This window comes from Gossypium hirsutum, chromosome D09 (genome assembly GCF_007990345.1).
Source record: "Gossypium hirsutum isolate 1008001.06 chromosome D09, Gossypium_hirsutum_v2.1, whole genome shotgun sequence".
Taxonomy (NCBI): Eukaryota; Viridiplantae; Streptophyta; class Magnoliopsida; order Malvales; family Malvaceae; genus Gossypium; species Gossypium hirsutum.
The window spans coordinates 39,515,923-39,543,752 of NC_053445.1; the positions used below are offsets into that span (position 1 = coordinate 39,515,923).

A 27,830-nucleotide genomic window follows, 5' to 3' on the forward strand; every position below is an offset into this window, starting at 1 on the left:
TCTCAACATTCATTTTAGTTGATTTTAAACTTCATTGCTGAGTTAAAAATCCAACAAAATACAACTGAAACACATTACAGGAACCTGGAGAAATAGAAGCTGAGTTTGCAGAGATGGGTACAGAGACCTAATGAAGGCATTGCTAACATACAGAGTTCCAGATCCATTAATGTTACCCAAAGGGAAACCATTCGGCCATTCAGCAAATACCCCAATTACATTGCCTTCTTGGTTATCAGAGGAAGAAGTTAATTACTATGTCACTAAGTTTAACAAAAGCGGCTTCACTGGTGTGATCAACTATTACCGTAACTTTGATCGGTATTTAATTCTTTTTCCAACTTTAAACACCCCCGTAATAGGTGCTTTTTACCTTCTGTCTCATGATTTAACCTTACATGTGTGTGTGTGCGCGCGCAGAAATTGGGAATTGATGGCACCATGGGGTGGTTGTGAGGTAAAGGTTGCTGCCAAGTTCGTAGTGGGTGATGTGGACCGGTTTACTATATGCCCGGCTTGAAAGAACACATTCACAATGGTTGATATTCAAGAAAGATGTGCCAATGTTGGAAGAAGTAGTGGTAATGGAAGGAGTTGGGCACTTCATCCATATGGAAAAACCCGACGAGATTAACAACCTCATTTATGACTTCTTCCATCAGTTTGATTAATATTTTGTTTTAAATCCTTGTCTGTTCCATCTATATTTGTGTAATAAAATTTGGGTAGCTTAAGGACCTTAATCATCTGTGCATGAATCCAGCTGATTTCGGGAACTGATATTTGATCTTTCCAATCCCCCGACATCCTTCCCCGAATGTTTTTAGATATGTAATTGAATTATTTGTGTTTAGCAAATATTTGTATACGAGATTTATAGCTTCTTTTCTTGAGACTAACAATGATAGTATTAAGTACAAGTTTCTAGAGAAGGATGCACAAATTTATTTATTTATTTATTTTTTTGATATACTATCAATTTGTTGCTATTGATCTATCAAAATTAAGATAGTTAATAAGATTTTTTTAAAAAGATAATGTATAAGATAGTTAAATCACATAGTTAAAGAGGACGAAGACAGAAAATTATTTTTAAGGGAATTAGAGATAAATTATAAATTTTAGGTAGGATTAAAGTGTAATTTTATCATTATATTAATTTATAATTTCATAAATTTTAAATTGACTAAGAAATATATTTACCATTTTTTAAAGGGCAAGGCTATTACATGGAGGAGAAAAGATTGTATGAAACTGTAATTCCATATCATCCCTATTCCTTTTCAACAGGAGAATGACAATTCAAATTTTTCCTCCTGATTTTCGGCCTTTCCCTCCTAAAAAAAGTTAAATCCAACTAAAAATATGCTAAAACTCAAGAGTAAAAAGTTGACTTGTCATTCTCCTATTGGAAAGTGATAAGGATGATTTGGAATTATAGCTTCTTACAATCCCTTCTCTACATCAAAAATATATTAAACTAATAAAGTTCAGAAGATGACTTAAACTTATCTATTAAATCAACAAATTTAAAAGAAAATTTGAAAAGTCTTAAAAGCTAAAAAATGCAATAATGTCTAAAATAATCATTTCCCAAACTTCCCATTCCCATGTTCACAACATAAAGCCAAAACATGTTCACTTGCTAATGGTCTTGGTTAGCACATCAAGCCACCTAAGAGATATCCCTCCGCTCACTACCAACTGGCCAATTACCAGAAGATTGATGGTTCGGAAGGCCAGATTCCAACCAACCTTTCGTCTTCCTCGGAAGGATTCTTGTCAACCATCCCTATAAGGTTACTACCCGCTTTCTACAGAAGGTTTTCGCCTATCCCTTCCTAAGGAACACCTGCTCTTCTGTTCAGAATGTGACTTTTAGGTTTACAAACTCACAATTCAAAAGGAATGACAAAATGCGTCTCATTACAAACATATTTCCCATCCATCCCACAATGATGGTGTGATAGCAAGTTCACCGCATTAGCATCACCAAACACAAAACCTCCTTTATATACCTCCTCTAGCACGCACGTGAGATGAAGGAGGGATTGGCTCTTATTGCCCTCAGCATCCATATTTGTGTCCTCAAGATCCTCACTCACATACGTTCTCTGGCTCTCCGTCCTATCTGGGTGAACTAGCCTTCATCAGCACCAACGTACCCTCCTTCATGTTTCCTCCCTTATTGATACCTAACATCAACAAGGAACAAACTCAAAATCATGAAAATTGGATTACTGTAATGTCTTTCATATAAAAAAACATAATTCGACAACATATTTTTGCAAAACATATTTTATATATACACCGAAACATATTTCATAATCATATGATGAAATTTAAATATAGAAAAATAATAATATTTAGATAGTTCAACCATACATGTTTCAAATTTTAATACTACTAGCATTTTTAACTTGATTTTCATAAAATATGGTCAAAAATATCATATATCACATAAATAACATAAAAATATTTTAAAATTAAAATTTTTAAAAAATATGGAGTCACTTACTCACGCAAATCTCCTGATGTTCTAAACTAAAGTTAAAAATTAGAATTCAAACAATAAATTAAAAGTTTAAAATGTACAAATTTCTATATTAACCTGAGTCATGTAACTATAAATTTCCGCAAGTCATTTGCCTCCGACAGAATTTATGCATCCACATTCATCTTGGCATTCCTTTAGAGCTTGTTTGGTTGGGGGGAATCGGTATGCATTCCCCCTATTACCTGGGCCCACCACCAAACAAACGTTTCGTTGGGTGTAATCGTATTACACCCCTATTCCCTTCCGTGCCTATTACTGGATATTGGCTGTAATAGCCATTCTGAGTTTGAAGCGGCGATTAGGGATTCCCAACCAATTCCCAATTTTATTTTTCCTGTTCTGCCCTCATTCTCTCACGACGTTTCCCAATTTTTTCCCTTCCAGATTTCTACTTCTTCTCCTGGTACGGTACGCTTCTTTTCCTCTCACATTTCTTTTCTTTTCTCCATTTTCTTTTCTCCAGATTTCTACTTCTTCTTCCAAATTTTTTCCTTGTTTTTCTCTTCTTTTCTTTTCTGTAAAATTGATTTTGATTTTGTTTTGCTTTTGCTTTTGCTTGTGCTCAAATCTAGAATATTTGTTTTTCTTCTCCTAATTTTGATTCGTTTCTAGCGTTTTCCATTCGGCTTTTCTTTGTATTGCATGTTAGATGAAAATTTTTTCATTCATCATGTTCTATTATTTGTTTATTCTATTGCATGTTTGTCTGATTCTATTGGTTTCCTTTGTTGTGCTTTGCTGTGAGAGTGAGTGAGTGTTTGCTGGTCAATCTGCAGAATGTGATTTTAATATAGGGGGAAATACAGTGAACGTGCTCATCTTTGTCTTTCGAGTCTGAAACTAAAACAACACTCTCACGCTTTGAAGATTTTTATTTTTTTATGTGATGGATTTTTATTTTTATTTTAGTAAAATAGCTAGTTGATGCTACTTTTTTGTAATCTTCAGGTAATATCAATTCCATTGTTGTCATGTTTCCCCCATATAGCAATGCTTTCAGGGGTAGTCCTGCATTTGGTGATAAATTGTGCAGCCATATTAAGAAACACTCTATCTGTAAGTGAATCTAAATCCTAAATATGTACAAATACATGGAGAAGTTTCTGGTTATGAACTCCAGGTTCTGAATCCAATGAATACACTGAAATGAATCAGACACGTTTCTTTTAAACTGTTTTTCTTTCTTTGTTCTTTTCGGTTGAAACCGTCTGATTTATGGGGAAAATTCATTGGTATCGTGTAGGTTTCACTTGTTACTGGATTATTCATATTGCTGAACAATGCAGTGGTAATGTTTTCTGCCCATATTTTGGGAAATATTTCATTTTAAATCTATGTTGAACCCTTCATTTTTCTTTTCAGACATGGGGGTGGACATACAACCCTCCAAATACATAGAAACACTGAGAAAAACAATTGTATTAATTGACTTTGATTGTATATACATGAATTATCATTCCTCTCTCTGGCTTCAACATTGTTTGTTTATTCTTTTTCTTGTTTCAGCCTCAAAGTCAGAGAGGGGCTGCTAATGCCATTTCAATAACTGCAATGTCTATTTTCAAAGCACTTGGTCCAGCAAGAGGAGGAGCGTTGTAAGTATCTTTTTTCTTTCCATTTTCTGTATGTATTTTAGCTTTTTATATATGAATCACACTAGTCTATTTGAGCAGCAAAATCTGCACAGTTCAGCACTTTCAATTTTTACAAACTGACAATGCTTTTGTGCCACAATGTCGTCGACATATTCGAGATTTTGATGGAGAGGTCTTAGTTTACATTGTTGATAAAACGTTGAACTTAATTAATTCTTAAATTTCAAAGGTCTTGAAGGGCCAAATGTGAGGGCTTCTTATTATGGTTGATTATATTGTTAAAATGAAATCTATAGAACCTGAACTAGGTCAAGTTGATGCATGTGGTCACCCTTAAAAAGTAATGCAGTAGATTTAGTGTTCGATTCCTAGAATGTGTAACATCTTCCCTTAACCTCAAGCCGCAACCTTTTTTATACCCCTTGCTTAGAGAGACAAAACCAAAGATTAATTCAATCTTAAATTTAGCAAATGTTTGTTTTCTTCCTAGCCAATTTATATACCAGAACTACTATTTTCTTTTGACTCAATAAGGGTCTTATCAACCTTTTTTCGTTCATGAAAATGTAGATTTTCTTGGGCACAAGAGCGACAAGTTGCCTCTTTTCTTCCAGGTTTGTAGTTGAATCCTAATAATACAGCTTCAAAATAGGCTCGGATCGATTTACTATTTATACGTGTGGGTATTTAATACAAGACATTTCTTTGATTTTTGGATTTTGGAAACAGGTGATCAAATGGTTTTCTTTGCGCTAATCGTGGTTCAATTTATTGGGTTGCTATTGACTTTCAAGCCCTTTCTTGCTGAACCGTACCAGAGAGAATAGCATCAACGATTATTTTTTTAGTTCACTTCATCGGTGTTCTCATCATATGAATCATTGTTGATTAGTGAATTGACCCGAATAAAGTTGTAATATTTGGGATGGTACGTCATTACAATGTTCTAATTTTTTGATGTTGAAAAACAGTATAACATATGGATTATGACATAGAATTTCATGAATTTCATGTAACCTTTTGTTAATATATGAATATTATGTTTATGCAAAATATAATTCTCAAGTTATTTATTACTATTAATAATTTTTTTATTGTAGAATAATTAAATTATTTGTTTCACTAATGATATTTTAGCACATTAAATATGTATTGCAGTTTAAAAATAATAAATTAGATTATTTTAAATTATATTTTATAGTATTATATATTATGATTTTAGTAAATTCATATAAGAATAATTATATTGAATTTTATTAAATTATATATTTTTATTAAATTATATTTAATAATTATTATTTTAAATTATATTTTATAGTATTATATATTATGATTTTAGTAAATTCATATAAGAATATTTAATATTAAGAATTTTATTAAATTATACATTTTGATTAAATTATATTTAACAATAATTATTTTAAATTATATTTTATAGTATTATATATTATGATTTTAGTAAATTCATATAAGAATATTTAATATTAAGAATTTTATTAAATTAAATATTTTTATTAAATTATATTTAATAATAATTATGTTAAAATATGATTAAATTATTTATTATTTATATTAATAATCTTATTAAAATTTAATAACAATAACAATAATCATCTACCTAACAAAAATTCTGCTAAGGGTATTTTAGTCATTTTAGTTTTTTTCCTTATGCTATTACAATATCATTCCATTCAACCAAACACAAGAATACTATTACAATTCTATTCCATTTCATTCAACCAAACAATTGAATTACTATTACGCCTCTATTCCATTACACCTCTATTCCATTATAGCGAACCAAACATGCCCTTATATTTTAGAACAATGCAACAGACCTTATTCGTAAATATCGAAACATGAAACAATATGAACAAATAATATGAGTACAATATCAAATCATAAATGTAACACCCCTAACCCGTATTCATCGCCGAAATAGGGTTACGGAGCATTACTGAAGTTTACAAATCAAATAGACAAACATTTCATATCATATAGCATTCATGTCAAAAACCAATCGAAAACAAACATATTGTCCCTTATATGAGCCATCGAGGCCCAAAATACGCGTTAAAACCAAGTCGAGACTAGATCGGATACTCAAAATTTTTTTCAAAAAACATTGAAATTTTTCAAAGCTGCAGGGGCTGCACGGCGTGTGACTCACACGGTCAGGAGACACACCTGTGTCTCAGGCCGTGTGGACATTCGAAATAGGGACACGCAGTCGTGTCCTAGCTCGTGTCTGTGCCCGTGTAATTCTCTGACTTAGGTCACATGGCCAAGTCACACGCCCGTGTGCTGGGCTATAGGAGCATACTAACTTGCACTCTTAAGAAGATACGTGTGTCACACACAGCTGAGTCACACGCCCGTGTCTCTGCCCATGTGGATGAAAATAGGCCAATTTCCAAGCCATATTTCTCACCCAATTTGACATCAACCTAACTCAACATTTTTGCACATCAACAATCCATAACAAGGCATTCAAAATAAGCTAAAATCAAGTCTTAAATATAAAATATCACCACATACAACCAATATGCCCTTAGGCACCTCAAATGACAAATTAAAAACATGTCAACCAAGTATCTCAACTTACCTAAATGACCAAGTATATATATGCATATTCAAACCACATTTTACTTTATTTCATTCTACCATATCAATCACACATCAAACATGATAAGTCCACATATATACACATCAAAATATACCAAACACAAGCCATATAAATGGTTAATCTCAACAAAAATACTTATATGCCAACATTGGTCAAATTAACTTATACATGTCATTATAACAGAAATTAATTTACTGAAAGTACCAAAAGGATAGATGGATAGTGTGAAATAGCTCCGACTAGCTTCCAACCGAACGAGCTTCTGAATTACTATAAAACATGAAAAATAACACAAAGTAAACATTTAAGCTTAGTAAGTTCGTATAACACGGAATTTAACTTACCATATATCCATAAAATAGGTAAGTAAACATAGCATATCACAACCATTTTGGCCAAAAGCCTAAACACACGATCACCAACATATTAGCCATGTAAATCACATATAAGATCCAACACACATGGTGCCAAACTAGTGTGTTTTGGTTGGATCCGTGTATCCGTCCGAGTCCGAGTCATGTTAATAGGGGTAATTAAATGAGATGATATTATGATTGGAATTGAAAAGTATTGAAAGTGAAATGGAAATGAGATAAATTAACTGTGCACTTTATTGTGAAAAGTTATTTGAGATAGCAATTGATGAGAAATTGAAAATGTTAAGATTAATTTATTATGAATTGATCAAATTGAATGACTATTGTTATTATGAGATTAAACGTGCATATTACTTTATTTTACTTTTTAATATTCAGATTATAGAAATACCACTAAGTTCATACTTAGTGTACGGTTTATTTTCCGTGCGCAGGTTAGGTACTTAAGAGTTGACCGTAGGTTCAACATCCACAACGATCCCGAACTCAAAACTTGGTGATGTATACTTCTTTTTGTGTTGGCATGAACCTAGGGCGTCTAAATGTTAACTATTTTATGAAGTGATTGTAAATAAGATTATAAGTTAATGTTGGTTGATTATACATATGTAAATATATGTGTTTATATAGAGGCTATAACATGGCATGTTTAAGTTAATGTGTAAATGAAAAAGATATAGGCAAAAATGGATTGAAATAGACATATTTCCAATTTGGTTTTGAATGGTGTCCTATTGAAATGTTTTGATAATATATGTGAAGTACCTATGAGGGTACATTGGTTAGGAAACTAGGATGATTGTTTTGACATGTTTTAAAGGTATTAAATCGTGTTTTAAAGTGATTGAACGATTGGTTTTTGAGTTACTTGGTGTTTAAGGTTGCAGGGAAGAGTAAACTTGATATTTAAGGTTCATTTTGAGTCCACACGGCCAGACACACGGGCATGTGACTGGACCATGTGAGACACACGGCTAACACATGGGCGTGTGTCCCCTGTACCTAGGAAAATTTTTAAAATTTTGTGAAAAATTCCTGGAGTACCCGATTTAGTCTCGATTTGTTTCTAACACATATTTTGAGCCCCTAGGGCTCATAAAAGGGACAATATGATTAAATTATGATGTGTATGCTAGATGATTATATAATGTTCATATTTGATCTGAAAAGTCCGGTAATGCTCCGTAACCCCATTTCGGCGACATATAAAGGTTAGGGGGTGTTACATTTAGAATTATTCAACATGAACAGCATCTAAAAATTCAATATTTTCTAAAATTTCAATATAGGTTAAGTAGTATTTAATACTAGGATTCTAAAAACATAAAAATTACAAGAAAATGGACTAAATTAACTTACCAATTAAGCTTTGAACTCTTAAAAACCCTAATTTTTCTTCTTTTTCTTTCCTTTCTTTCCTTCTCTGTTTCGTTTCTTTGTTTTGTTTCTTTTTCTATTCTTTTTCTTTTATTTATTTAGTTATTACAATATAATATAATATAATATAATATATACTTAACTTTTAAGTAATATTATTATATTATTATAATATATATTTTAACTTCAAATTTTTAAATAAATATATACTTATGCTGCCTCAATTTATGTAATTGGCCTAATTGCTTATTTGGCCCTTTTAACTTTCTTTAATCTATAATTCAACTTCCAAACTATATGCAATTTAGTCATTTTACCTAATTACTCTTAATTCAAGCTAATTCACCTAACCAAGACCTAACTAACCACACAACTAACTTTGTAAATATTTTTAATAAATATTTACGAATCCATTTTACAAAAACGAAAACTTGAAAATACACTTTTCAATTACCCGTGACTATCGGGTCGTTACATGTGCCACACGGCCAAGCTACACGCCCATGTGTTAGGCTGTGTGAGGTTACCTAAATGCTTACTTTAGAAGTTACAGGGGACACACGACCATGTCTCTTGGTCGTGTGTCACACACGGCTGAGACACACCCCCGTGTGGACAAAAATAGGCTATGTTCCAAGCCATATTCTCACCCAAAATTTGCCGCAACCTACTCACATCAAATAGCATATGACCATATCATCAATAGGCATTCAAACAAACCAAAGTCAAGTATAAATCATGCAATATCATTACCCACAACCATAATGCTGATATGCATCATAATTTACCATTTAAAAAACATGCCAATATCACCTCCAAAAGCTACCTAAATGGTCAAGTACATATATGCATTATCTTGCCTAACCATTACATGCTTACCACTTATCAAATTCATCTATAATTTACTAAGCTATCAAAGCAAAATCAAGGCACTCCCATGGCAATCGTACATACTAGAAAATGAGGCTAGCTACACATATATATATACAAACCAACATATACCAAAACAAGCCAAATCAAATGGCTAATTACATAACAAAACATATAGGCTTTCATTAGCCAAATGACCTATACATGCCATATAACCAAAATACATAAAGTCCAAAAGTATAAAAATGAGAGTTTGATAGTGTGATGCAATCTCCGACAACTTCCAAACCGAACGAGCTCCCGAATCACTATAAAATACGGAAAATTAAACAGAGTAAGCAATTAAGCTTAGTAAGTTCGTATAACATAAAACTCAACTTACCATTTAATCACAATTTAAGTAATTAAATATAGCATAATGCAACTCAATTTGATCTACAAGCCTAACACATATTCATCCACAAGGTTAGACATGAAATCACAAATCTTATAGATTCAATTCTCACATGATTCACATACATACCTGTACTAGTTCATATCACTCATACACTCTCGTAATAACACTATGCCCGTTGATCCATTTGGAATAATATTGGATACTTAGGCATCTCGCACACTAAGTGCCAATACATGGTCGAAACCACCTCCATCTCATATCTCATATGGATGCTCACTCTCGAGCCATCATTGGGTCTGCTCACACAAGCTGACGGTCAAAACGTAGCTACACGGTGCTGCTCACATAAGCTGTCAAGTAACCGCAACACATGCCGAAAACTTAGCCACCGGTAGGACGTACGAGACCAGCACCCAAAACACGGTAACCCTTAATGACATGTCATTTGTATCATATCTATTCTTAAGGTTCAACCGGGATCCATACGATTGCTGATATCTCGTCGAGAATTTTCGTAGTATCATATCATCCAATTATATCAATTAAGCATGTAAACACATATATAATTTAAAGCTTATTAACATACAAACTTACCTTGAACTCGTACGGCAGAAATTTATCGTTCAGTCTAAAACTTTATATTTTCCTCGATCTAATTCCGTACGTTGCTTTTCTTGATCTATATAATCAAATTTAACTAATTTAATTCATATTTTACTCAATTCAATCCAAATTTCATGTTATGGTAAAACTATCATTTTGCCCTTAAACTTTTGACTTCTTTGCAATTTACTCCTAAACTCATAAAAATGCAAATTCATGCAATTTAGTCCACACCCATGCTGGCCGAATATCATCTAAGCTTAAAGAAGCCCATACATTTCATTAATTTACACATTTCACCACATAATTTTCACATTTTACAAATAAATCCTTATTTGACATTTTCAACAAAAATCACTTCATAAAACTTGTTTATCTAACAACAATTCATTTTCTACCATTAAAGTTCAAAACCATAACATATACATCAATGGAAAAATTCAAACAACTCAATAGTTTTGCAAATTAGTCTTATGCTACCTAGATTAAGCTACAACGATTCTAAAAACATAGAAATCGGAGTCAAAAATCATTTACATGCACAAGAAGACTTGACCGAATGCTATGAACCCAAAAATGGTGTTTTTATTCCCTTAAATTTTGGAAAAAATATGAATGAATAAGAAATTTGGACTTTATTTTACTTAATTTGCTTTTATTTAATAAATTACATATATAACCTTTATTATAAACTTTAAAATTCACCTAATTCATATCCAAGAATGTCCACTAACTTTATAAATGCTAAAATTACCACTTAAATCCACTCATGTTTCAATTTCATAGCAAATTGACACCTTATTCTAATAGAACACAAGTTTTACACTTTACTCGATTTAGTCCTTTTATCAAATTAATCATGCAAACGATAAAATTTCTCAACAAAATTTTTATACAACTCTATTAAGATGCTGTAGACATTAAAATAATAATAAAATAAATATTTTTACTTTAAATTTGTGGTCTCAAAATCACTATTCTGATTTCACTAAAAACGGGTTGTTACAGTACAAACTCGGTGAACCACTCATTCATCATCTGGAAGAAGGCTTTTTTAGCCACTCCTCCCTAGTCCTCAGATACGGGCCTCTACCACTCGAATCTACTCCTTGAATGTAGGCTTGAGCGTTACTCTCTATTTCATTGGAATCAACTCGGTTGGATGTCATTGCTATATGAAAACATGTTTTAAAACGATTAGGAGATATCACACTATCACAGGTTATATAATGGCATGTATAGCTAGACTCGTATATGCTACGTTAGTCTAAGAATTGACTAAACCGTAGCTCTTATACCAATAAATGTAACACCCCTAACCCGTATCCATCTCTGAAACAGGGTTACGAAACATTACCAGAATTTACAAATCAAATAAACAAACATTTTATATCATATAGCATTCATGTCAGAAACCAATTGAAAACAAACATATTTTCCCTTATACGAACCCTCGAGGCCCAAAATACGCGTTAGAAACAAGTCTTGGCTAGATCAGGTACTTAAAGAATTTTTCAGAAAACATAAAAAATTTTCAAAGCTGCAGGGGTCACACGGCCGTGTGGCCAGGCTGTGTGACTCACACGGTCAAGAGACACGCTTGTGTCTTAGGCTGTGTAGGCATTCGAAATAGGGACACAGGGTCGTGTCCCAGCCCGTGTCCGTGCATGTGTAACTCTCTGACTTAGGTCACACGGCCAAGTCACACGCCCTGTGCTAGGTCGTGTGAGCATACTGACTTGCACTCTTAAGAAGATACAGGGGACACACAGCCATGTCACCTAGCCGTGCGTCACACATGGCTGAGACACACGCCCGTGTCTCTATCCGTGTGGAGAAAAATAGGCCAATTTCCAAGCCACATTTCTCACCCAATTTGACATCAACCTAACTCAACTTTTTTGCATATCAACAAGCCGTAACAAGGCATTCAAAACAAGCCAAAATCAAATCTTAAATATAAAATATCACCACATACAACCAATATGCCCGTAGGCACATTGAATGACAAATTAAAAACATGTCAACCAAGTATCTCAATTTACCTAAATGACCAAATACATATATGCATATTCAAACCACATTTTACTTTATTTCATTCTACCATATCAATCACACATCAAACATGATAAGTCCACATATATACACATCAAAATATACCAAACACAAGCCATATAAATGGTTAATCTAAACAAAACACTTATATGCCAACATTGGCCAAATTAATCTATACATGCCATTATAACCGGAATTAATTTACTAAAAGTATCAAAAGGACCGATAGATAGTGTGAAATAGCTCCGACCAGCTTCCAACCCAAACGAGCTTCTGAATTACTATAAAACATTGAAAATAACACAAAGTAGGTATTTAAGCTTAGTAAGTTCGTATAACACGAAATTTAACTTACCATGTATCCATAAAATAAGTAAGTAAACATAACATATCACAATCAATTTGGCCAAAAGCCTAAACACATGATCACCAACATATTAGCCGTGAAAATCACATATAAAATCCAACACACATGGTTGAATTCACCAAATAATCATATTTCATGTATTTCATGTAAATACCAGTAATAGTTCATATCAAACTCATATAATCTCGTAATAGAACTATGCCTGTTGAACCATTTAAAATATCGTTGGATACACGGGTAGTACACTTGAGGTGTACTGAATTGTTATCCGTCAATTCATATTCATGTATACTCATACAAGCTATGAATCAGTATGCTCTTACAAGCTGTGAATCGGGAAGCTCATACAAGCTACAAATCGGGAAGCTCATACGAGCTATAAATAAGCTCATACGAGCTGTGGTGTGTCCGCAACACATGCAGGACCCTAACGAAATCGATAACCCTAATGACATATCATTTGTATCCTACGAATTTCTTAGGTTCAAATGGGACTCAGTAATCGTCAGATATGAAATCGGTATTTATACATAACAATTATACAAATCACATACATATGATTCAATTAAAACATATAAATACTCAATTTAATTACACGAACTTACCTCGACAAATGTATGTAAACACGGAGGCGACTAATCTGATATTTTCTCTTTACCTCGATCTAACTCTGTACGAGGTCTGAAAGGATCTATACAAATAAATTTAATTCATTTCAATATAATTCTCATTCAATTTAATCCAACGTGGAATTTTGGCAAAATTACTATTTTCCCTATACTTTTAATTCCTTTTTAATTTAGTCCCTAGGCTCGTAAAATGAAATTCATACAATTTAATCATTACTCAAGTCTAGCCGATTTTATACATATTAATAGAAGCTCATATATTTCACAAAATTTACAAATTTTACCATAAATTTATCTTCTTTTTCAATTTAATCTCTAATTGATAATTTCATCAAAATTCTCTTTACAAAAGTTGTTTATCTAACATTAACCATTCATTTTCTGTCATCAAACTTCAAAATTCAAGCATATTCATCAACGGTAAAACCCTAATACTTTAACAGTTTTGCAAATTAATACCTAGACTAGCTAGATTAAGCTACTACGATCTTAGAAACATAGAAATCATCAAAAAGGGGACAAAAATTCATACCTAATATTTGAGAAAAATAAGCTTGCCTAAATTTTCAAGCTTCCATGGCTAGGTTTCTTTTTTTGGTGGAAGATTATGAGAATGGATGATAATAGTTTATTTTATTTAATTTATCATAACTTTAATCACTAATTTCCAAAATTAACCTTAATAATTCATTCAATTTCCAATGATGACTATTCATGCTTATCCATTAACAACTTTAATGGCTAATTACTGTATAAAGACCTCAAATTTAAAATTCTATAGCTATTTAATACATTTAACTATTAGAAATCAACTTTTTCACTTTATGCAATTTAGTCCCTATTATCAAATTAAGTATGTAAACCATAAAGTAATAATAAAATAAATTTTTTGACTTCGGATTTGTGGTCTCAAAACCACTGTTCCGATTTCACTGAAAACAGGCTGTTACAGTAAATGTGAATAATTAATATATAAAATTTTATATAAATATACATGGTTATGATATGAGAAAAGTAGAGGTGTTGATGGACTGGGTCGGGTCCAATCAAAATTCTAGCCAACCAAAATTCTAGACCTAATTGCTAGGACCGGGTCTGATCCGGTCCAAAGAAGGGCCTAAATTTTACCCAAACCTAGCATGGATAAAAATGTTAAAACCCAGGCCCGACCCACCCATATTAATTTTTTATATAAATTTTTTATATAATTTTTAAAAATATATATAATACGCTTAAATAACACCAAGATAGGTGTAAGTTAACAAGCAAATGCATCTAAAATAGTAACAAATTTAAAAATAAAACAAAAGCTATACAATATCCAACCAACAACAACAAAATAGTGAAAAAAAATGGCAAAAAATAACAAGAAAAAAAACAGCAAGAATAGTAAAAAAAATAGTAGATTTTTTTTTTTGCATTTTCGGGCAGAATTGAGCTTAGGGCAAAAAAGCATTACCAAAATCCTCCCACTTTCCGGGCAGGCCTTCGGGTTAGGCCTGGCATTGGATGTCTAGAGCAAAGTCTAAAGAGAGAGAAGCAACAGAAGAAAAGTCGATGTCTATCTTCATCAGCCTGCTTACAAAGAAACATATGCCATTTGCAATAGGTAGATGGCAAGCTAAGCTTCTGGCCGTCCTTAAGATTCTCAGCCAATCATTTAAGATATGCTTGGAAATATTATGCTCTCACTATAGCGTAGTACGTCCAAAAAGGTTTGAAGAGAAGAAATAATTTTTGTTTACCTAATTTTAAGTAACAAACAAAGCTCATAATTGACGAAGACTAGTTGGATAGATGCAAACCAAAACTTGAAATATATAAGATATGAAATATAATGATACAAATAGAGAAAAAAATCAACAAAAACAAACAAAATCAGGGCCGGCAGGGAGGCGAAAACATTTATGTTTCATTCAAATGGCCGGTGTACCATTTTATTTTATTTCTTCATAAATCCAATTATGATGATTGTGTGAGCAGCGAAAAAGCTCCACAAAAGAAACTGAAATTAAGGTTGTGGATGTGAAAGATGGAAGGAGTTGAGCATAGAGTTATTAAGGTGAATGGCATAAACATGCACGTAGCAGAGAAAGGGGAAGGCCCACTCATTCTTTTCATCCATGGCTTCCCCGAGCTATGGTACTCTTGGCGTCACCAGATTGCTTCTTTGTCTTCCAAAGGTTACCGAGCTGTGGCACCCGACCTGAGAGGCTACGGTGACACGGATGCGCCAGATTTGGTCACCAGTTATACCTGCTTCCATATAGTGGGGGATTTGGTTCAGCTTTTAAATATTATTTCCCCTAACGAACACAAAGTGTTGGTAGTAGGGCATGACTGGGGAGCTGCCATAGCTTGGTATTTGTGTTTGTTTAGGCCAGACAAAGTGAAAGCTGTGTTCAACCTCAGTGTGTCCTTTATTCCACATAATCCACATATGAACCCTATTGATGGGTGGAGAGCTATCTATGGGAATGATTATTACATGTGTAGATTCCAGGTATATCGCTCGTTTAATGTATTTTCAAGTATAATTTGTAGGTTGTATTAAGATTGAGAAACAAATTAACCAGTTTCATACTATAATAAAATTATAGCAACCTGGAGAAATAGAAGCTGAGTTTGCGGAGATGGGTACAGAGACAGTAGTGAAGGCATTTCTGACATACAGAGTTCCTGGTCCAATAATGTTACCCAAAGGGAAACCATTTGGACATTCAGCGGATACCCCAATTGCTTTGCCTTCTTGGTTATCAGAGGAAGAGGTTCATTACTATGTCTCTAAATTTGACAACAAAAGCGGCTTCACTGGTGGAATCAACTATTACCGAAACCTTCACAGGTATCTAACTATATATATACACTGATGGATTTATAAAGCGTAAAAAAATTAAAATAGTTTTACACACTTTAGTAGATATTTTTATCATTAGTATTTTAGTGACTAACTGCTGAATTTATTAATATAATTATACTTATTATGCATGTAAGTTTTTGAACTGATCTAATATTTCTATCATATCAATTTAAAATACTCCATATTTTTTGGTGGACCGAAAGATAATGGGTTAAATTACTTTTTGAAGTCTGAATTTGACAATTATTCTCATATTGAAGTTTGAATTTTTGTTGGTTCAAGTTAAGCCTTAAAGTGGGATTTGAACCCTTTTTTTTTATCCTATTTAGATCCTGAACTTGGCAATGTTCCTATATTGAAGTTTAAACTTTTTTTTATCCAAATTAATCCATGATATATGTGAGAACAAGTGCTTAATTTAAGTTCTAATATGAGAATAGTTGTTATGTTCAGTAATTTAATTCAAAGAAAATTAAGCCGAAATATATGTGTGTTTGGATATAATGACAGAAATTGGGAACTGATGGCACCATGGACTGGTTGTGATGTAAAAGTAGCGGCTAAGTTCGTAGTGGGTGATTTGGACCTGGTATACCATATGCCTGGCATGAAAGAATACATTCACAATGGTGGATTCAAGAAAGACGTGCCAATGTTGGAGGAAGTAGTGGTAATGGAAGGAGTTGGGCACTTCATCCACATGGAAAAACCCGACGAGATTAACAACCTCATTTATGACTTCTTCCGTCAGTTTGATTAACATTTTGTTTTAAATAATCCTCCCCTGCTCCTGGGTAATAAAAATATGGTGTTTCAACTCCGGGTGGGTTCAGCTGTATTTCAGCCCTTCACCATCCATGTTGCCTTGCGTGTCTTCTGGTTTATTATGCTGCTCCAGCACTTTTTACTTCAGTTACCAGTATTATTTGAATATAAAACTAAAAATTTTTAAACAATTAAATAAACCTGTGACAAACACGGAGCCTTAGCCTGCGTTTTGGTCCTGGCGGCCTTATGCTTGACTCTACATAGTTATAAGGTAACTTGAAGTTGAGGCTTGAATTTTCGTTAGCCTAGTTCCTATACTTTCTTACCTTTGGAATTCAATACTTCTAATTTTATTTCCAAGAATTTAACCTCTACTTCTCAAAATTCAAAATTCAAAATTCAATTAATTATTAGCACCGTTAAAACTTTCCGTATAACATTTTGAAATAATAAAATACTCACTTAACAACTGTATGTAACAAGAAAGAAAAGACATAATAAACTTAAATTTAATATAAGAATTTTTTAACTGCATTAATAATTGGCTTACATCTTAACATACAAAATATAAGAAGTAAATAGACTAAGTTCCTTGAAATAAAAATAAAAGAACTAAATTCTAAATGCGGACTTGGACTTGAAGTACATCTTACCCAAATATTAATAGAACAAACTTTATGGTTTGGATTAGAATTACCAAAAACCCATGACCACTCCTTTTGCATAAACTGTTCCATAAATAGATATGGCTCCACAATGAAATCTTCCAAGAGTAGGTATGGATGTGTTACATTAGTACAATAATAATTTAAAAAAGAAAAAATCAATAACAAAAACAAACACCAAGCAATGCTTCAGTGTTGGGACAGGACAATGGCAAAGACACAAGAACAAAAGAATGGTGAAAACCGAATACAGAATAAAACAATGATGTCATGACCTACCATTACATACAAAGTTAATGATACATAAAGAAAAAACAAACTCACTCAACATGATTACAGTGAATTAGCAAAACAGAACCCTAAGCAAGTCTATTTAGGTTCCTAAAGAAGCTCTGTCGTCAGGGCCGGCAAGCATGATCTGGCATTTTCAAAAATATAAATATGAAAAAATAAATCATTTAATCAGAATTTGGAAAATCACTTAAAACTTACATTGCAGTCAAAAGCAAATCTCCTGGCAAGCATGATGGCTGCATTCCTGTCTCTCTCTGATTCAAATGCTAATACGACTGAAAACTCTTTCTTTGCTTGCCAAAACAAAGCCTGTGCAGCTGCATTTCCGCCCCCTCTAACTCCACATAGCTAAACCACATATAAGCAAAACGTGTTATGAAACAAAACATTGTTCGCACATGGGATATTTATGTATATGAATATCAGAAATATCATGTTTCCCATCAGTTTGTTAATTATTCGTACCAAATGTGGTTTTTAGCTAAGTTACTCAAGACTCTTCATTTTCTGTCCGACATTCTTGTCCGGAACATTCGAGCATACTTATGAGATATGTTCTTCCAAATATATGGAAAACTTAGAAGAATTGAGCATAACCATGTCAGACATATATGGAAAACTTATAAGAATTGAGCATAACCATGTCAGACACATATCCATATTTGACACTCACTCCCGAGTCTGGCAACATAGGTTTTTTTGTACTCCTTTCATTGCCTGACAACAATTTATTCTAAAAAAATAATACTCAAAAGCAAGGAACAATTTGAAGGTTATATGCAGAACTGTCCCCAAACTACAAAACTTCTCTTCGTTTTCCCCTTTACTGTTAGAGAAAACATCAAAACATCTTTTCACTGCTGATAAAATTATCAAGCCTTAGTACCTGCATTAAGCCGGAATAATATTCTTTAGCAATTGTCGCCTTTCCTTTACATAGCTTCATCCTCATCTTTCCCACATGTAGCACATGAATAGATTCTGATGGTTGATCTACACCATTCATTTGGGTAACAACTACCTATAAAATATAAAAATATAATGATATATTAGAAGCCGATATAAAGGAATAAGTGGTTAATATCTATATAAAAGATATAATAAACATATTCGTTATCCATTCATTCCAGGAACAGCTACCTATAAAATGAACAAATATTAGAAGCAAAAACAATGGAATAAATGGCTAAATTTTCAGCTAATACAAGTAAATATTTTCATGTATGCAACTGCACCCCAAACCAGTGAAAAACTGATGAGAAGAAAATAAGTCAATTAATTATGTGAAAAGCTTTAAAACCTTTTCAGCATGTCATTTTCCCAAAACAGATGCAGAGAGATGCTGATATAACAGGAGCTAGGAGAATTGTAGAGACTAAACGGTCATTGAGTAGTAGGGTCAACAACAAGCAAGTTTGGGTTTATTGGTAACCAAGCAACCAACACTTGCATCTGAGAATGATGTTGGACGGGAAGTTCTTCTTGCGGCAGGAGCTCTAAATTCAACACTACTTCTCTACAAGTTTAAGGCTTTAAGGCTTTAAAATTCTCACAAGGATAACAGACGTTTAGATCTTCAATGCTCTAATGAGCTGCAGCAACAGGAGAGATTATTCACAGAACATGTGGTATACGAAGAACAAATAAACAGACAAGAGGTCATTTTCCTAAGGAACCACTGCTAGAAAGATAAAAATTGCATTGTATCTTAAAACTCAAGTTTAAGGTGGAAACTCATTCTGCTCTGGAAAATAAATAAAAAGTTCACTAAAAATAGGACTAGCTAAATAATTTTATAAATCAATAGAAAGATGCAACAATCAAATCTTATTTGAAGTACCTAAAACAAATAAAGGCTAAGACAATTCATATAGCGAAGTAAGGATACTGTTTTGAAGCAGGACAACATACATTGAATTCAACATCATGTTTCCACACAAGTGCCTCCACATAGTTTCCCAAACCAGCAGCTGCTCTCACAAACAAAGAACACAAGTTACAAATCTCAAGAAATAATGAGATAAAAACTTCAAAAATGTATAAATAAATAAAAGTAGGTATAAGGATTTAAAATCACACACACACACGCAGTAAACCTGGATCAATAGCACCAGTAGTTGTTAACATGATTAGCTGACCATCATAAATAATCTCAACCTGCAGGATTCGACCAACATCAAAAGGCTCTGGAGCATAAACTGATTTACGGGCACCTGGGCAAAGCAAGGTAGACAAATATATCAGATCCAAAAAGGAAAAACACCGTTCTATTGACCATAAGAGTCAGGATTAGCATCTTGATCTCAATAATGCTTATTTTATTAATGTTTTCTGTGTAGCTTACTAAAACTATTTTGTTATGGTAACTAGGGGAAAGCATAAGTTAACCGACCAATTTGATTTAGGAGGTTTTGGCGGTTAAATCAGTTGTAGGGTCAATTTATTTGGCTATGTCGGTCAATCATTGATTATCAAATTTCATAACCGGATCGACTAACTTAAAATTTAATGTTTTTAATTATATTTATAAATTATAATATACAAGTTACGTTGGTTAAGTCACTTAAATATATTTATATTTCATTATTTAAAATATATATTCTATAATATTTTAAAAAAGTCAATCAACAGACTTAACTGACCGAACCAACCGATATAATCAATGGCCATCTTTACCTGATATAAGCTCCTTTTTGCCACCTTCAGATGAGATACGATACCACTGAATTGCACATTTGGAAAGTTCTGGAGCAATATCAGAACAAGGTTTAATCCGCAAATATGAACCTAAAACTTCAGCACCATCCAGTTCATACAAGTGAGATAAATTTTCCTTGACTCTCTTGCTTCTTGCTAGCTGCAAAAATTAGTTAAGGAAAGCAGAAGGTTAAAGAAGTTAATGATTAAAGAAAGAATGGAACACAGTTATATGTACCAGTCAGTTCCATATAAATGCCTAATAAAAATTAGAAAATAAATGTAACAGGAGTTAATAACATCCTTCAGAAAGAATACCAGTATAGCACTGCAAAGTGGGAAAAAGAAATGATAAGTACCACCCTTTTTCTACTTAATTGGTATTATGGTTTAACGATCTCGTTAACTTAGAAGCTGATTATTTGGGGGAAAGCCTACTATGGATGATGTCCATTTAGATGGCACAAAACTTTACGATCATGTGTATGGAAATTTGAAACAGATTCTTTCAAAAAGAAATTTATGTGGTCTTTCTTTGCTGTTAAGCTAATTGAGGGTCTTATTTAAGCAGTAGAGAGCATACTATTCACTGATTCAGTCTTATTTTACGTTTTTTAGGAATAGAGGTATAGACATCTAAGTTTGTCCATGCATTTGAAATATACATCAGAACCCAAACATATGAGGGCCTCATTATGCCGAAACCAGAGAATTACAGGTCAATGTATTATCCCAAAGATCATTGACCTCCCTAACTTTTCAGTTTCAGAAGTTCCTTCAACAAAGCAAATACCAACACAGTAAAGGAATAGAAAGTGAGAAGGAAATGAAAATTTTGTGGCTCAACATGGTACCATAGAAAATATATATACCTTTCTTTGGAAGAACCAAGAATAATCTAAAAACCTATGACCATTCATTCAACTATCACAAATAGAATGGCTGAAAGAAACTGATCAACAAGATCCACATGATAAAAGGTAAAAAGACTAACCTCTTTCTGAAGCAGTAGAGAATGCTTAGACTTCTCCGCAAGTTGAACCCTTAATGCACGAAGCTCATGTTCCATATCCATTACCTGAAAATTGTTATTGGTTTAACTCATCCAGTATTTCAACTAAAAATGATTTGAAACAAGTACATCTAGCAGAAATGGTGTCAATTTGATTTGTCATGCTGCAAGTCAGACATACTTCAGAGGAGCATTTTCCATACACCAATACAATAGACTTGATAGGATTTGCTTTTTGTGCAAACCTCCTTAATATTAAACATGCCTATCCATAGCTTGATTCATTTTGCAGCCAAAGCCAAGCTATCATTCAATTAGAGAGCTCTATGGGAGAAACAAAACAAAAAACTTAAAGAATGCAACATTTCAACACAAATTCTCATGAGCATATACCCAAAGGTTACTCCAAGAATCTGCTCTGCTCTGTCCTCATAAGTCAGACTTCAAAACATATGTCAAATTATAATTGAATTGTTTAACATAATGCATCCCGCTCCATGATTTCTTCACCTATGTCTAGAGGAATGCCAAAGGAAAAATAACCAAGTGGATGCCATAATGATTATTTTCATGTTTAGAAGAACAATTTTCATCACTAGCAGGTCCAATCCTTTTCTATTCAGGGATGAAGAAGAGAGAGCAATGGCAATAATAAGACTTGCCATTCGGTAATCGCATCTATAAGAACTATACTTGCTTCATTTTTTTTAAGAATTATGTTCATCATTGTTGAAACTTAAATATAATGGTTGGACCATTTCCTATATGCTTAAGCTTTTAGGACTATCATCACCTTATTTAACATGGTATTAGACCCAAGGCGTGATCTATTCTTCCTGCATAACCCCATGTGGGGTCAACCACCCTTTGTGAGGTTGTCCACGTATAGGCCCTCGTTGAGAAACACATAAAGGGGAGTGTTATTTGGTATTATATCACATCTAATAAATCTCGGGTTTCTTGTAACCTTATATCCAAGTTGAGCCCCTCACCTATTGGCAATTGGTTTTAGGTTGGATGCTTAACAATCACACAAAAAACTTTCCTTTTTCTTTTATTTCTTCAATTCAAGAGCAGGAGAGGACCATGGTCATATTAATACTTGCCTTTGGAAATCATATTTTTAAATGACAACAGAAGCAGCAACAAAACTACTCAAGTAATAGGGCACTTTACCTTATTCTAAGGGCCTAGATTTAATTTATACTTAAAAGATAAAAGATATTAGAATAAAACATGCACATGGTGACAAAAGACTTATTACATTTGTTGCTTTTTTTCACCCCTAATATAGTATACTTCTATCTTTATAGATGGATTTTTTACCTTAACAAAATCCGGAAGAAGACTTAACAGACTTAAGTCATTAATATGATTGGGGCAGTGAAGCAGGTAAACAAGAAACTCATTAACCCCCACAAGCTATCCTGACCTCAAGAGAGATGATAAAAGTACGATAATAATGTTCTCCATCTTTAAAATACATCAGAGCATATATTTTCTAACATCCTTGCACGTTATATAAGATTATGAGTTTGTAAGACTAAAAGATTGTGAATTACTACAGCAGACACATATAACTTGCATCATGCACAAAAGTAAACCAATTGTCATGGTTTAAAAAACTGAGGCAGCAGCATGCTATAAACCCAAAGTGACTTGAAATAGGTTAGAAGTTTTCAGAAAATAATAATAAGTATCTAAGATAAACCTTGCTTGGTTGGTGCAGCATTTTGATCCGTCTAGCCTCTTGAACCTCCTTCATTAGTTCTTCCAGGTCCTGAAATCCATGGAAAATATTTGTTCACAAACAAAAGACAAAAACATAGAAAAGAATTGCCACATTTAAAAACACATGGCAGAAACTGATATGATGAAGGAAATAGGCTCACAAGAGAATACTATAATATGAAATTTATATTAAGTGATAGCAAAACATATTTTCACAGTTGATGCAACGGGGAAAGAGAGGAGTGTAAGTATAAAGCTAGATTCCTTTAGCAAATAGACTTTAATTTCAATAAACTGAATATTAAAACAAAAACCTGTTTGCCTGAAGCTCGAGACATTTGTTCTTTCTCCTGAAGGGCCTCTTCCACTCTCTGAACTGCTGCTCTAGCATTCTCAATTTCAGCACGAGCAAAAGCTCTTTCCTCATCGGCAAGTTTTTTAGCATCTTCCGAAGCCTATTTCAAGACACAAGTATGCAAAGCAAAGTAGTAACAGAAGAATTAGTATGTTATATGCATCGAAGTATAAAAAGGGAATTAAGCAAATAACTCAAGGACCCAGGCAATGCATGCTTAGATAATCTCAGATGTTATCAGAGCAGCATTCTTCAAAAACAATATAGGTAGTTCAGGTTCAAGGTTCTTTTCTTTCTTTAATTCTCAAAACACTTCTCTTAGAAAGCAAAGAAGTTAGGTGCATTAATTCTAATGCAAAACTACATTTGAATAACTTAAACTGAAAAACAAAAATGAAACAATCTGAATACAGATAAAAACAAATAAATAGATATATTTTTGAGAAAATCGGGTGTACTGAGAACAGTTCTCTTGAAATTGTTACATTGAAAAAACTTATGGTTTTGAGAACAAAAGATAGTTTCCAGAGACAAGAACTAAAAACAGTCGTTCTCCAGAAAACCTTGATAGAAGTATAAACATTTCAGAATTAGAAAGGAAGGTCTTTTCATTCCTTTCCTGGATGAGGGTTAATAATTAGGAAAGGGTGGCAAAGAAAAATAAATCTTGCCAGTCTAATCAGAAAGCAACAAACTAAGTATTCTACCACCATTGTATCAGTAAATGTTTATGACAACAATCAGAACAAGGTGAAACCAAATAGACAAATTTAAAAGGAGAGAAAATATTAAAGTTAAGGTGAGGATCATAAAGAATAGCTACAATAATAAGTTAAGGTGCACATTTAAAAAAAAAAACAATAGCAAGCAAAGCATTTTCTAAACTATTATTGTTATTCAAAATTTCAATATGATAGCCTCACACTCCATTTCCAAGATATAAATTCGTGAACTTGAGAGAACCATAATTTAATTGACATCATTCCAGCCAAAAAGATCAGTACTTCAACAAAGAAAAAGGTATTCTTCCACTAAACTATAATAACTAACCAAGAGGTGCCATACTTATTCACTATTCAGCTAAATTTCTCAACAACGGTACTTTAACATGAAATACCGAAAGCTCAAGAGAAAGACTGTCATAAATCACTGTCTTTGTTAGACAATACATTTATATTTTCTAAATGTTGATCAAAATTCAGTATCTCTCGTACCAAAAACACACTTATGAAGTACAACATGAATATGTAACAAATAATGCATTTGATTGTTAAGCATTTTCAGACATATTGATGCTACAATTATACATTCTAAACTAATTTAATATGAAATAAAGAAAAAAGATGGAAAAGCATCCAGCATTTATCATAAGTTATATTACCTGCTTCAGGAAAGTTGCTAGTTTCTTCACTTCTGTCTTTTCTTGAATCAACTCTCCTTCTCTTTGAGTAAGTTGAACTGCCAGAGCTTCGACCTGGAGAAGCAACCATATTTCAAAGGTTATTATAGCCTTACTGGAAAGTTTTCAGGCGATATACATTAACTAAGACACCAAATAGATTGTTTTAGTATTAGATGAATCACACAAAGGGGATAGTGATAATCAGGGATGAAAAGAGAACATCTAAAGCGTTGAAGGATTTTTTTAATTTACTTTTTATTTATATCCATTTATCCCACCCAAGATGTTGCAAAAAAACAAGCTTTCTCAAAGGTGATATATTTAAACAAGGCGACCAGCTTTCTCCTAGAAAAGAAGTTGGCTTCATATCTAACTATACTATAGATGATGACCGCAAAACTTAAAACATTTTCCATGCTATTTCTAAACCGAAACCCTTCTTTAATAGAAGACATCAATGGGTACGGCATATCATGTTTAACTGCTAATTAAACTCCAGACCTAGTACTTTCCTAATAATTACAAAGTGGCAAAACGTTTGGAAAATGTTGAGATGAATGATATTAGCATCATTGAACCTAGAAATTTCAACTGAAGCAACAAATCAGCAATCACACCCTTAAAGTTACAGCATTTTTTTCCCTAATATTTCACCATGAACATTATTTCTTACGCACCAAGACTAATAGCGAATACTAAAAAGTAGTAATGCATTTTAAATATTAGCATTTAACTTTCAAAATTATAATAAATAGGACTGGCATATCACTGATAGATCATAATTCAATAATAAAACGGCAAAACATAAAACATTAACCATGGCAATAGCTTCCTCTACATCATCCTTGTTTCTTCCAGCCACGTGTCCTTTTAAAGATTCGAGCGCATCTCTAAGCTTCTTCAAAAGGACATGTTTCTCCAGTGATGCTGCCTCTCTGAGTCTAGCCTGAATCCAATAAATGCTATAGTTTGTTCACATGACAATCCGTAGGGATTAAAAATTAATAATAGTCCCAATGCTTCTCAATTGTTAACAGAAACAGCAGACAGAAAGAGAAGAATGACTCGCATGAACAGACTTCGCAGAGAGCAACCTAGTTCTTCAAGCCAGTGATAATCCAAGAAGCATAAACAAATAATAACCTATAAACCAAAATTTATCAACCAACTGATCGCTTAATGCCACTCAAGCAGAACATTGAGCTAACCTTTAAGCATTAGATTTAAACACAAACCAACTTACAAGTAGTCTCGAACAACCTATCTTCAATTCTTTGGATTCTTCATAAGGCACAAATAAGTCAATTTAAAGGTAGAAAATTTATACAAATGTCTTTAGCAATCTATCTAAGAAAACTGCAATAACTAAATTAACTTTGAAAGGATTTGACCTCTTCAGACAACTTAGCAGCAGCAGCTAACCCCTTCTCAAATTTATTAGCAAGGTCACGAACAGAGAGGCGATTCTGCTGCTCCAACAACAATGCAGTCTCACGTGCAACAATCTCCTTCATTGACAAAACTTTAGGATCTCCTTTGACATTCACAATATGATTATTTGCCCCAATTTTGTAATTGGGAAAACGACTCGAAGCAAATATTACATCAGCTGATACAGCTGGAAGTGCTTCCTTCTCCACAGTATCGCTAAAATTCCGACTTACCCTCGTCATTGTTCTGAATCTACACTCTGTTAGATCACCAAAGAAAGAACAAGTGTAATAAGATAGTTAAGAATGGAAAATTCATTATGAAAAATAAAGACTTGTTAACAGCTTAAACTAAAATGCGGGTCATTGCTAACCATCTATCTAATTAAGTGCCAACCATCTAACTAAACAAACCGATATCACTCGGATGATCTATAGTTTGGTAACTAAGCATAAATAATATACATTGATATTTCCATTAAGCTTCCTAACATAATATATATAAAAAGTATAGAACAAAAAAAAAACAGGAATTATCTAAACTCTAACCAGAACAAAGCACTACATTAAACAAGCTCGAAGCAGGGGAAGAAGAACCAAAATAAAAAGAAAATGTCTAGTTACTGAAACCCTAAATTTAAGAAAAAAAAAGTTCGACGACAAAGGAAAAAAGAAAAAGAAAATTGGAACTTACAGATCATGGAAAAAGTGAAAAGAAAAACAGAGGAAATAGATTGCTGGATCAGCTTGCATGAAATGGAAGAAAAAATTTAGTATTGCCTACAGAAATTAATATAAATAGTAAAGCAGGAAAAGAAAAATAAAGAGAATATGCAGGGAGATTGGGAGAGTGAAGCTCTTTTATTTTTTATTTTTATAATATTATGCTGGTTGATGTTCTGTTTTTTTTTTCAAAAGGTAAAAGGCAAAAACAAGAAGAACATAGGAGCGAAAGGACAAACCCGCCCTTCCTCTTTTACTGTAATTTATTTATTTATCTTCAGAATTTTCGGGTACTCTTTTTTATAATTAAGAGAGGAGACTGTAATAATAATATTATTATTGAGTTATAATATTCTTTTCATTGAATTAAGAAATTTCGTTTTTTAATTACTAGTGATATATACGAAAATATAATTATAAATAAATTATTAACCAAAACA

At 32.9% G+C, this 27,830-nt stretch overlaps 3 protein-coding genes and 1 pseudogene across 8 annotated transcripts; 3 read left to right on the top strand and 1 right to left on the bottom strand.

Moving 5' to 3' along the window:
* Positions 1–102: 102 nt before the first annotated feature.
* LOC121203379 (epoxide hydrolase A-like) lies at positions 103–809 on the top strand (annotated as a pseudogene).
* Positions 810–2,641: 1,832 nt separating this feature from the next.
* LOC107891472 (probable peptide/nitrate transporter At3g43790) lies at positions 2,642–5,158 on the top strand. Of its 4 annotated transcripts, none has more exons than XM_016816292.2 (6): positions 2,642–2,960; positions 3,506–3,613; positions 3,801–3,845; positions 4,064–4,152; positions 4,723–4,766; positions 4,882–5,158. In XM_016816292.2, exons 2-6 carry the CDS (start codon positions 3,548–3,550, stop codon positions 4,977–4,979), a joined length of 342 nt encoding a protein of 113 aa, XP_016671781.2. In that variant the 5' UTR covers positions 2,642–2,960; positions 3,506–3,547; the 3' UTR covers positions 4,980–5,158. The 4 variants fall into 4 exon arrangements, with proteins under 4 accessions (XP_016671781.2, XP_040956548.1, XP_040956549.1 ...); XM_016816291.2 differs by having other exon boundaries at positions 2,645–2,965; XM_041100614.1 differs by lacking the exon at positions 3,801–3,845 and having other exon boundaries at positions 2,644–2,965.
* Positions 5,159–15,241: 10,083 nt separating this feature from the next.
* On the top strand, positions 15,242–17,225 carry LOC107891471 (epoxide hydrolase A). Its single transcript, XM_016816290.2, has 3 exons — positions 15,242–15,956; positions 16,054–16,298; positions 16,824–17,225. The coding sequence occupies exons 1-3, from the start codon at positions 15,486–15,488 to the stop codon at positions 17,071–17,073; spliced, it is 966 nt and encodes a 321-aa protein (XP_016671779.1). The 5' UTR covers positions 15,242–15,485; the 3' UTR covers positions 17,074–17,225.
* A 549-nt stretch (positions 17,226–17,774) lies between these two features.
* Positions 17,775–27,630, bottom strand: LOC107891469 (stomatal closure-related actin-binding protein 1). Of its 3 annotated transcripts, XM_016816288.2 has the most exons (13): positions 27,362–27,630; positions 26,629–26,927; positions 26,055–26,183; positions 25,217–25,309; positions 23,795–23,935; positions 23,461–23,529; positions 21,732–21,815; positions 20,717–20,897; positions 20,137–20,253; positions 19,952–20,010; positions 18,927–19,061; positions 18,239–18,388; positions 17,775–18,164 (listed from the first exon to the last, which is right to left on the bottom strand). In XM_016816288.2, the coding sequence occupies exons 2-13, from the start codon at positions 26,908–26,910 to the stop codon at positions 18,120–18,122; spliced, it is 1,485 nt and encodes a 494-aa protein (XP_016671777.2). In that variant the 5' UTR covers positions 26,911–26,927; positions 27,362–27,630; the 3' UTR covers positions 17,775–18,119. The 3 variants fall into 3 exon arrangements, 2 of the variants coding, with proteins under 2 accessions (XP_016671777.2, XP_016671778.2); XR_005918102.1 differs by lacking the exons at positions 17,775–18,164; positions 18,239–18,388 and adding an exon at positions 19,341–19,556 and having other exon boundaries at positions 19,929–20,010; XM_016816289.2 differs by lacking the exons at positions 17,775–18,164; positions 18,239–18,388; positions 18,927–19,061 and adding an exon at positions 19,676–19,747 and having other exon boundaries at positions 19,929–20,010.
* Positions 27,631–27,830: the final 200 nt, after the last annotated feature.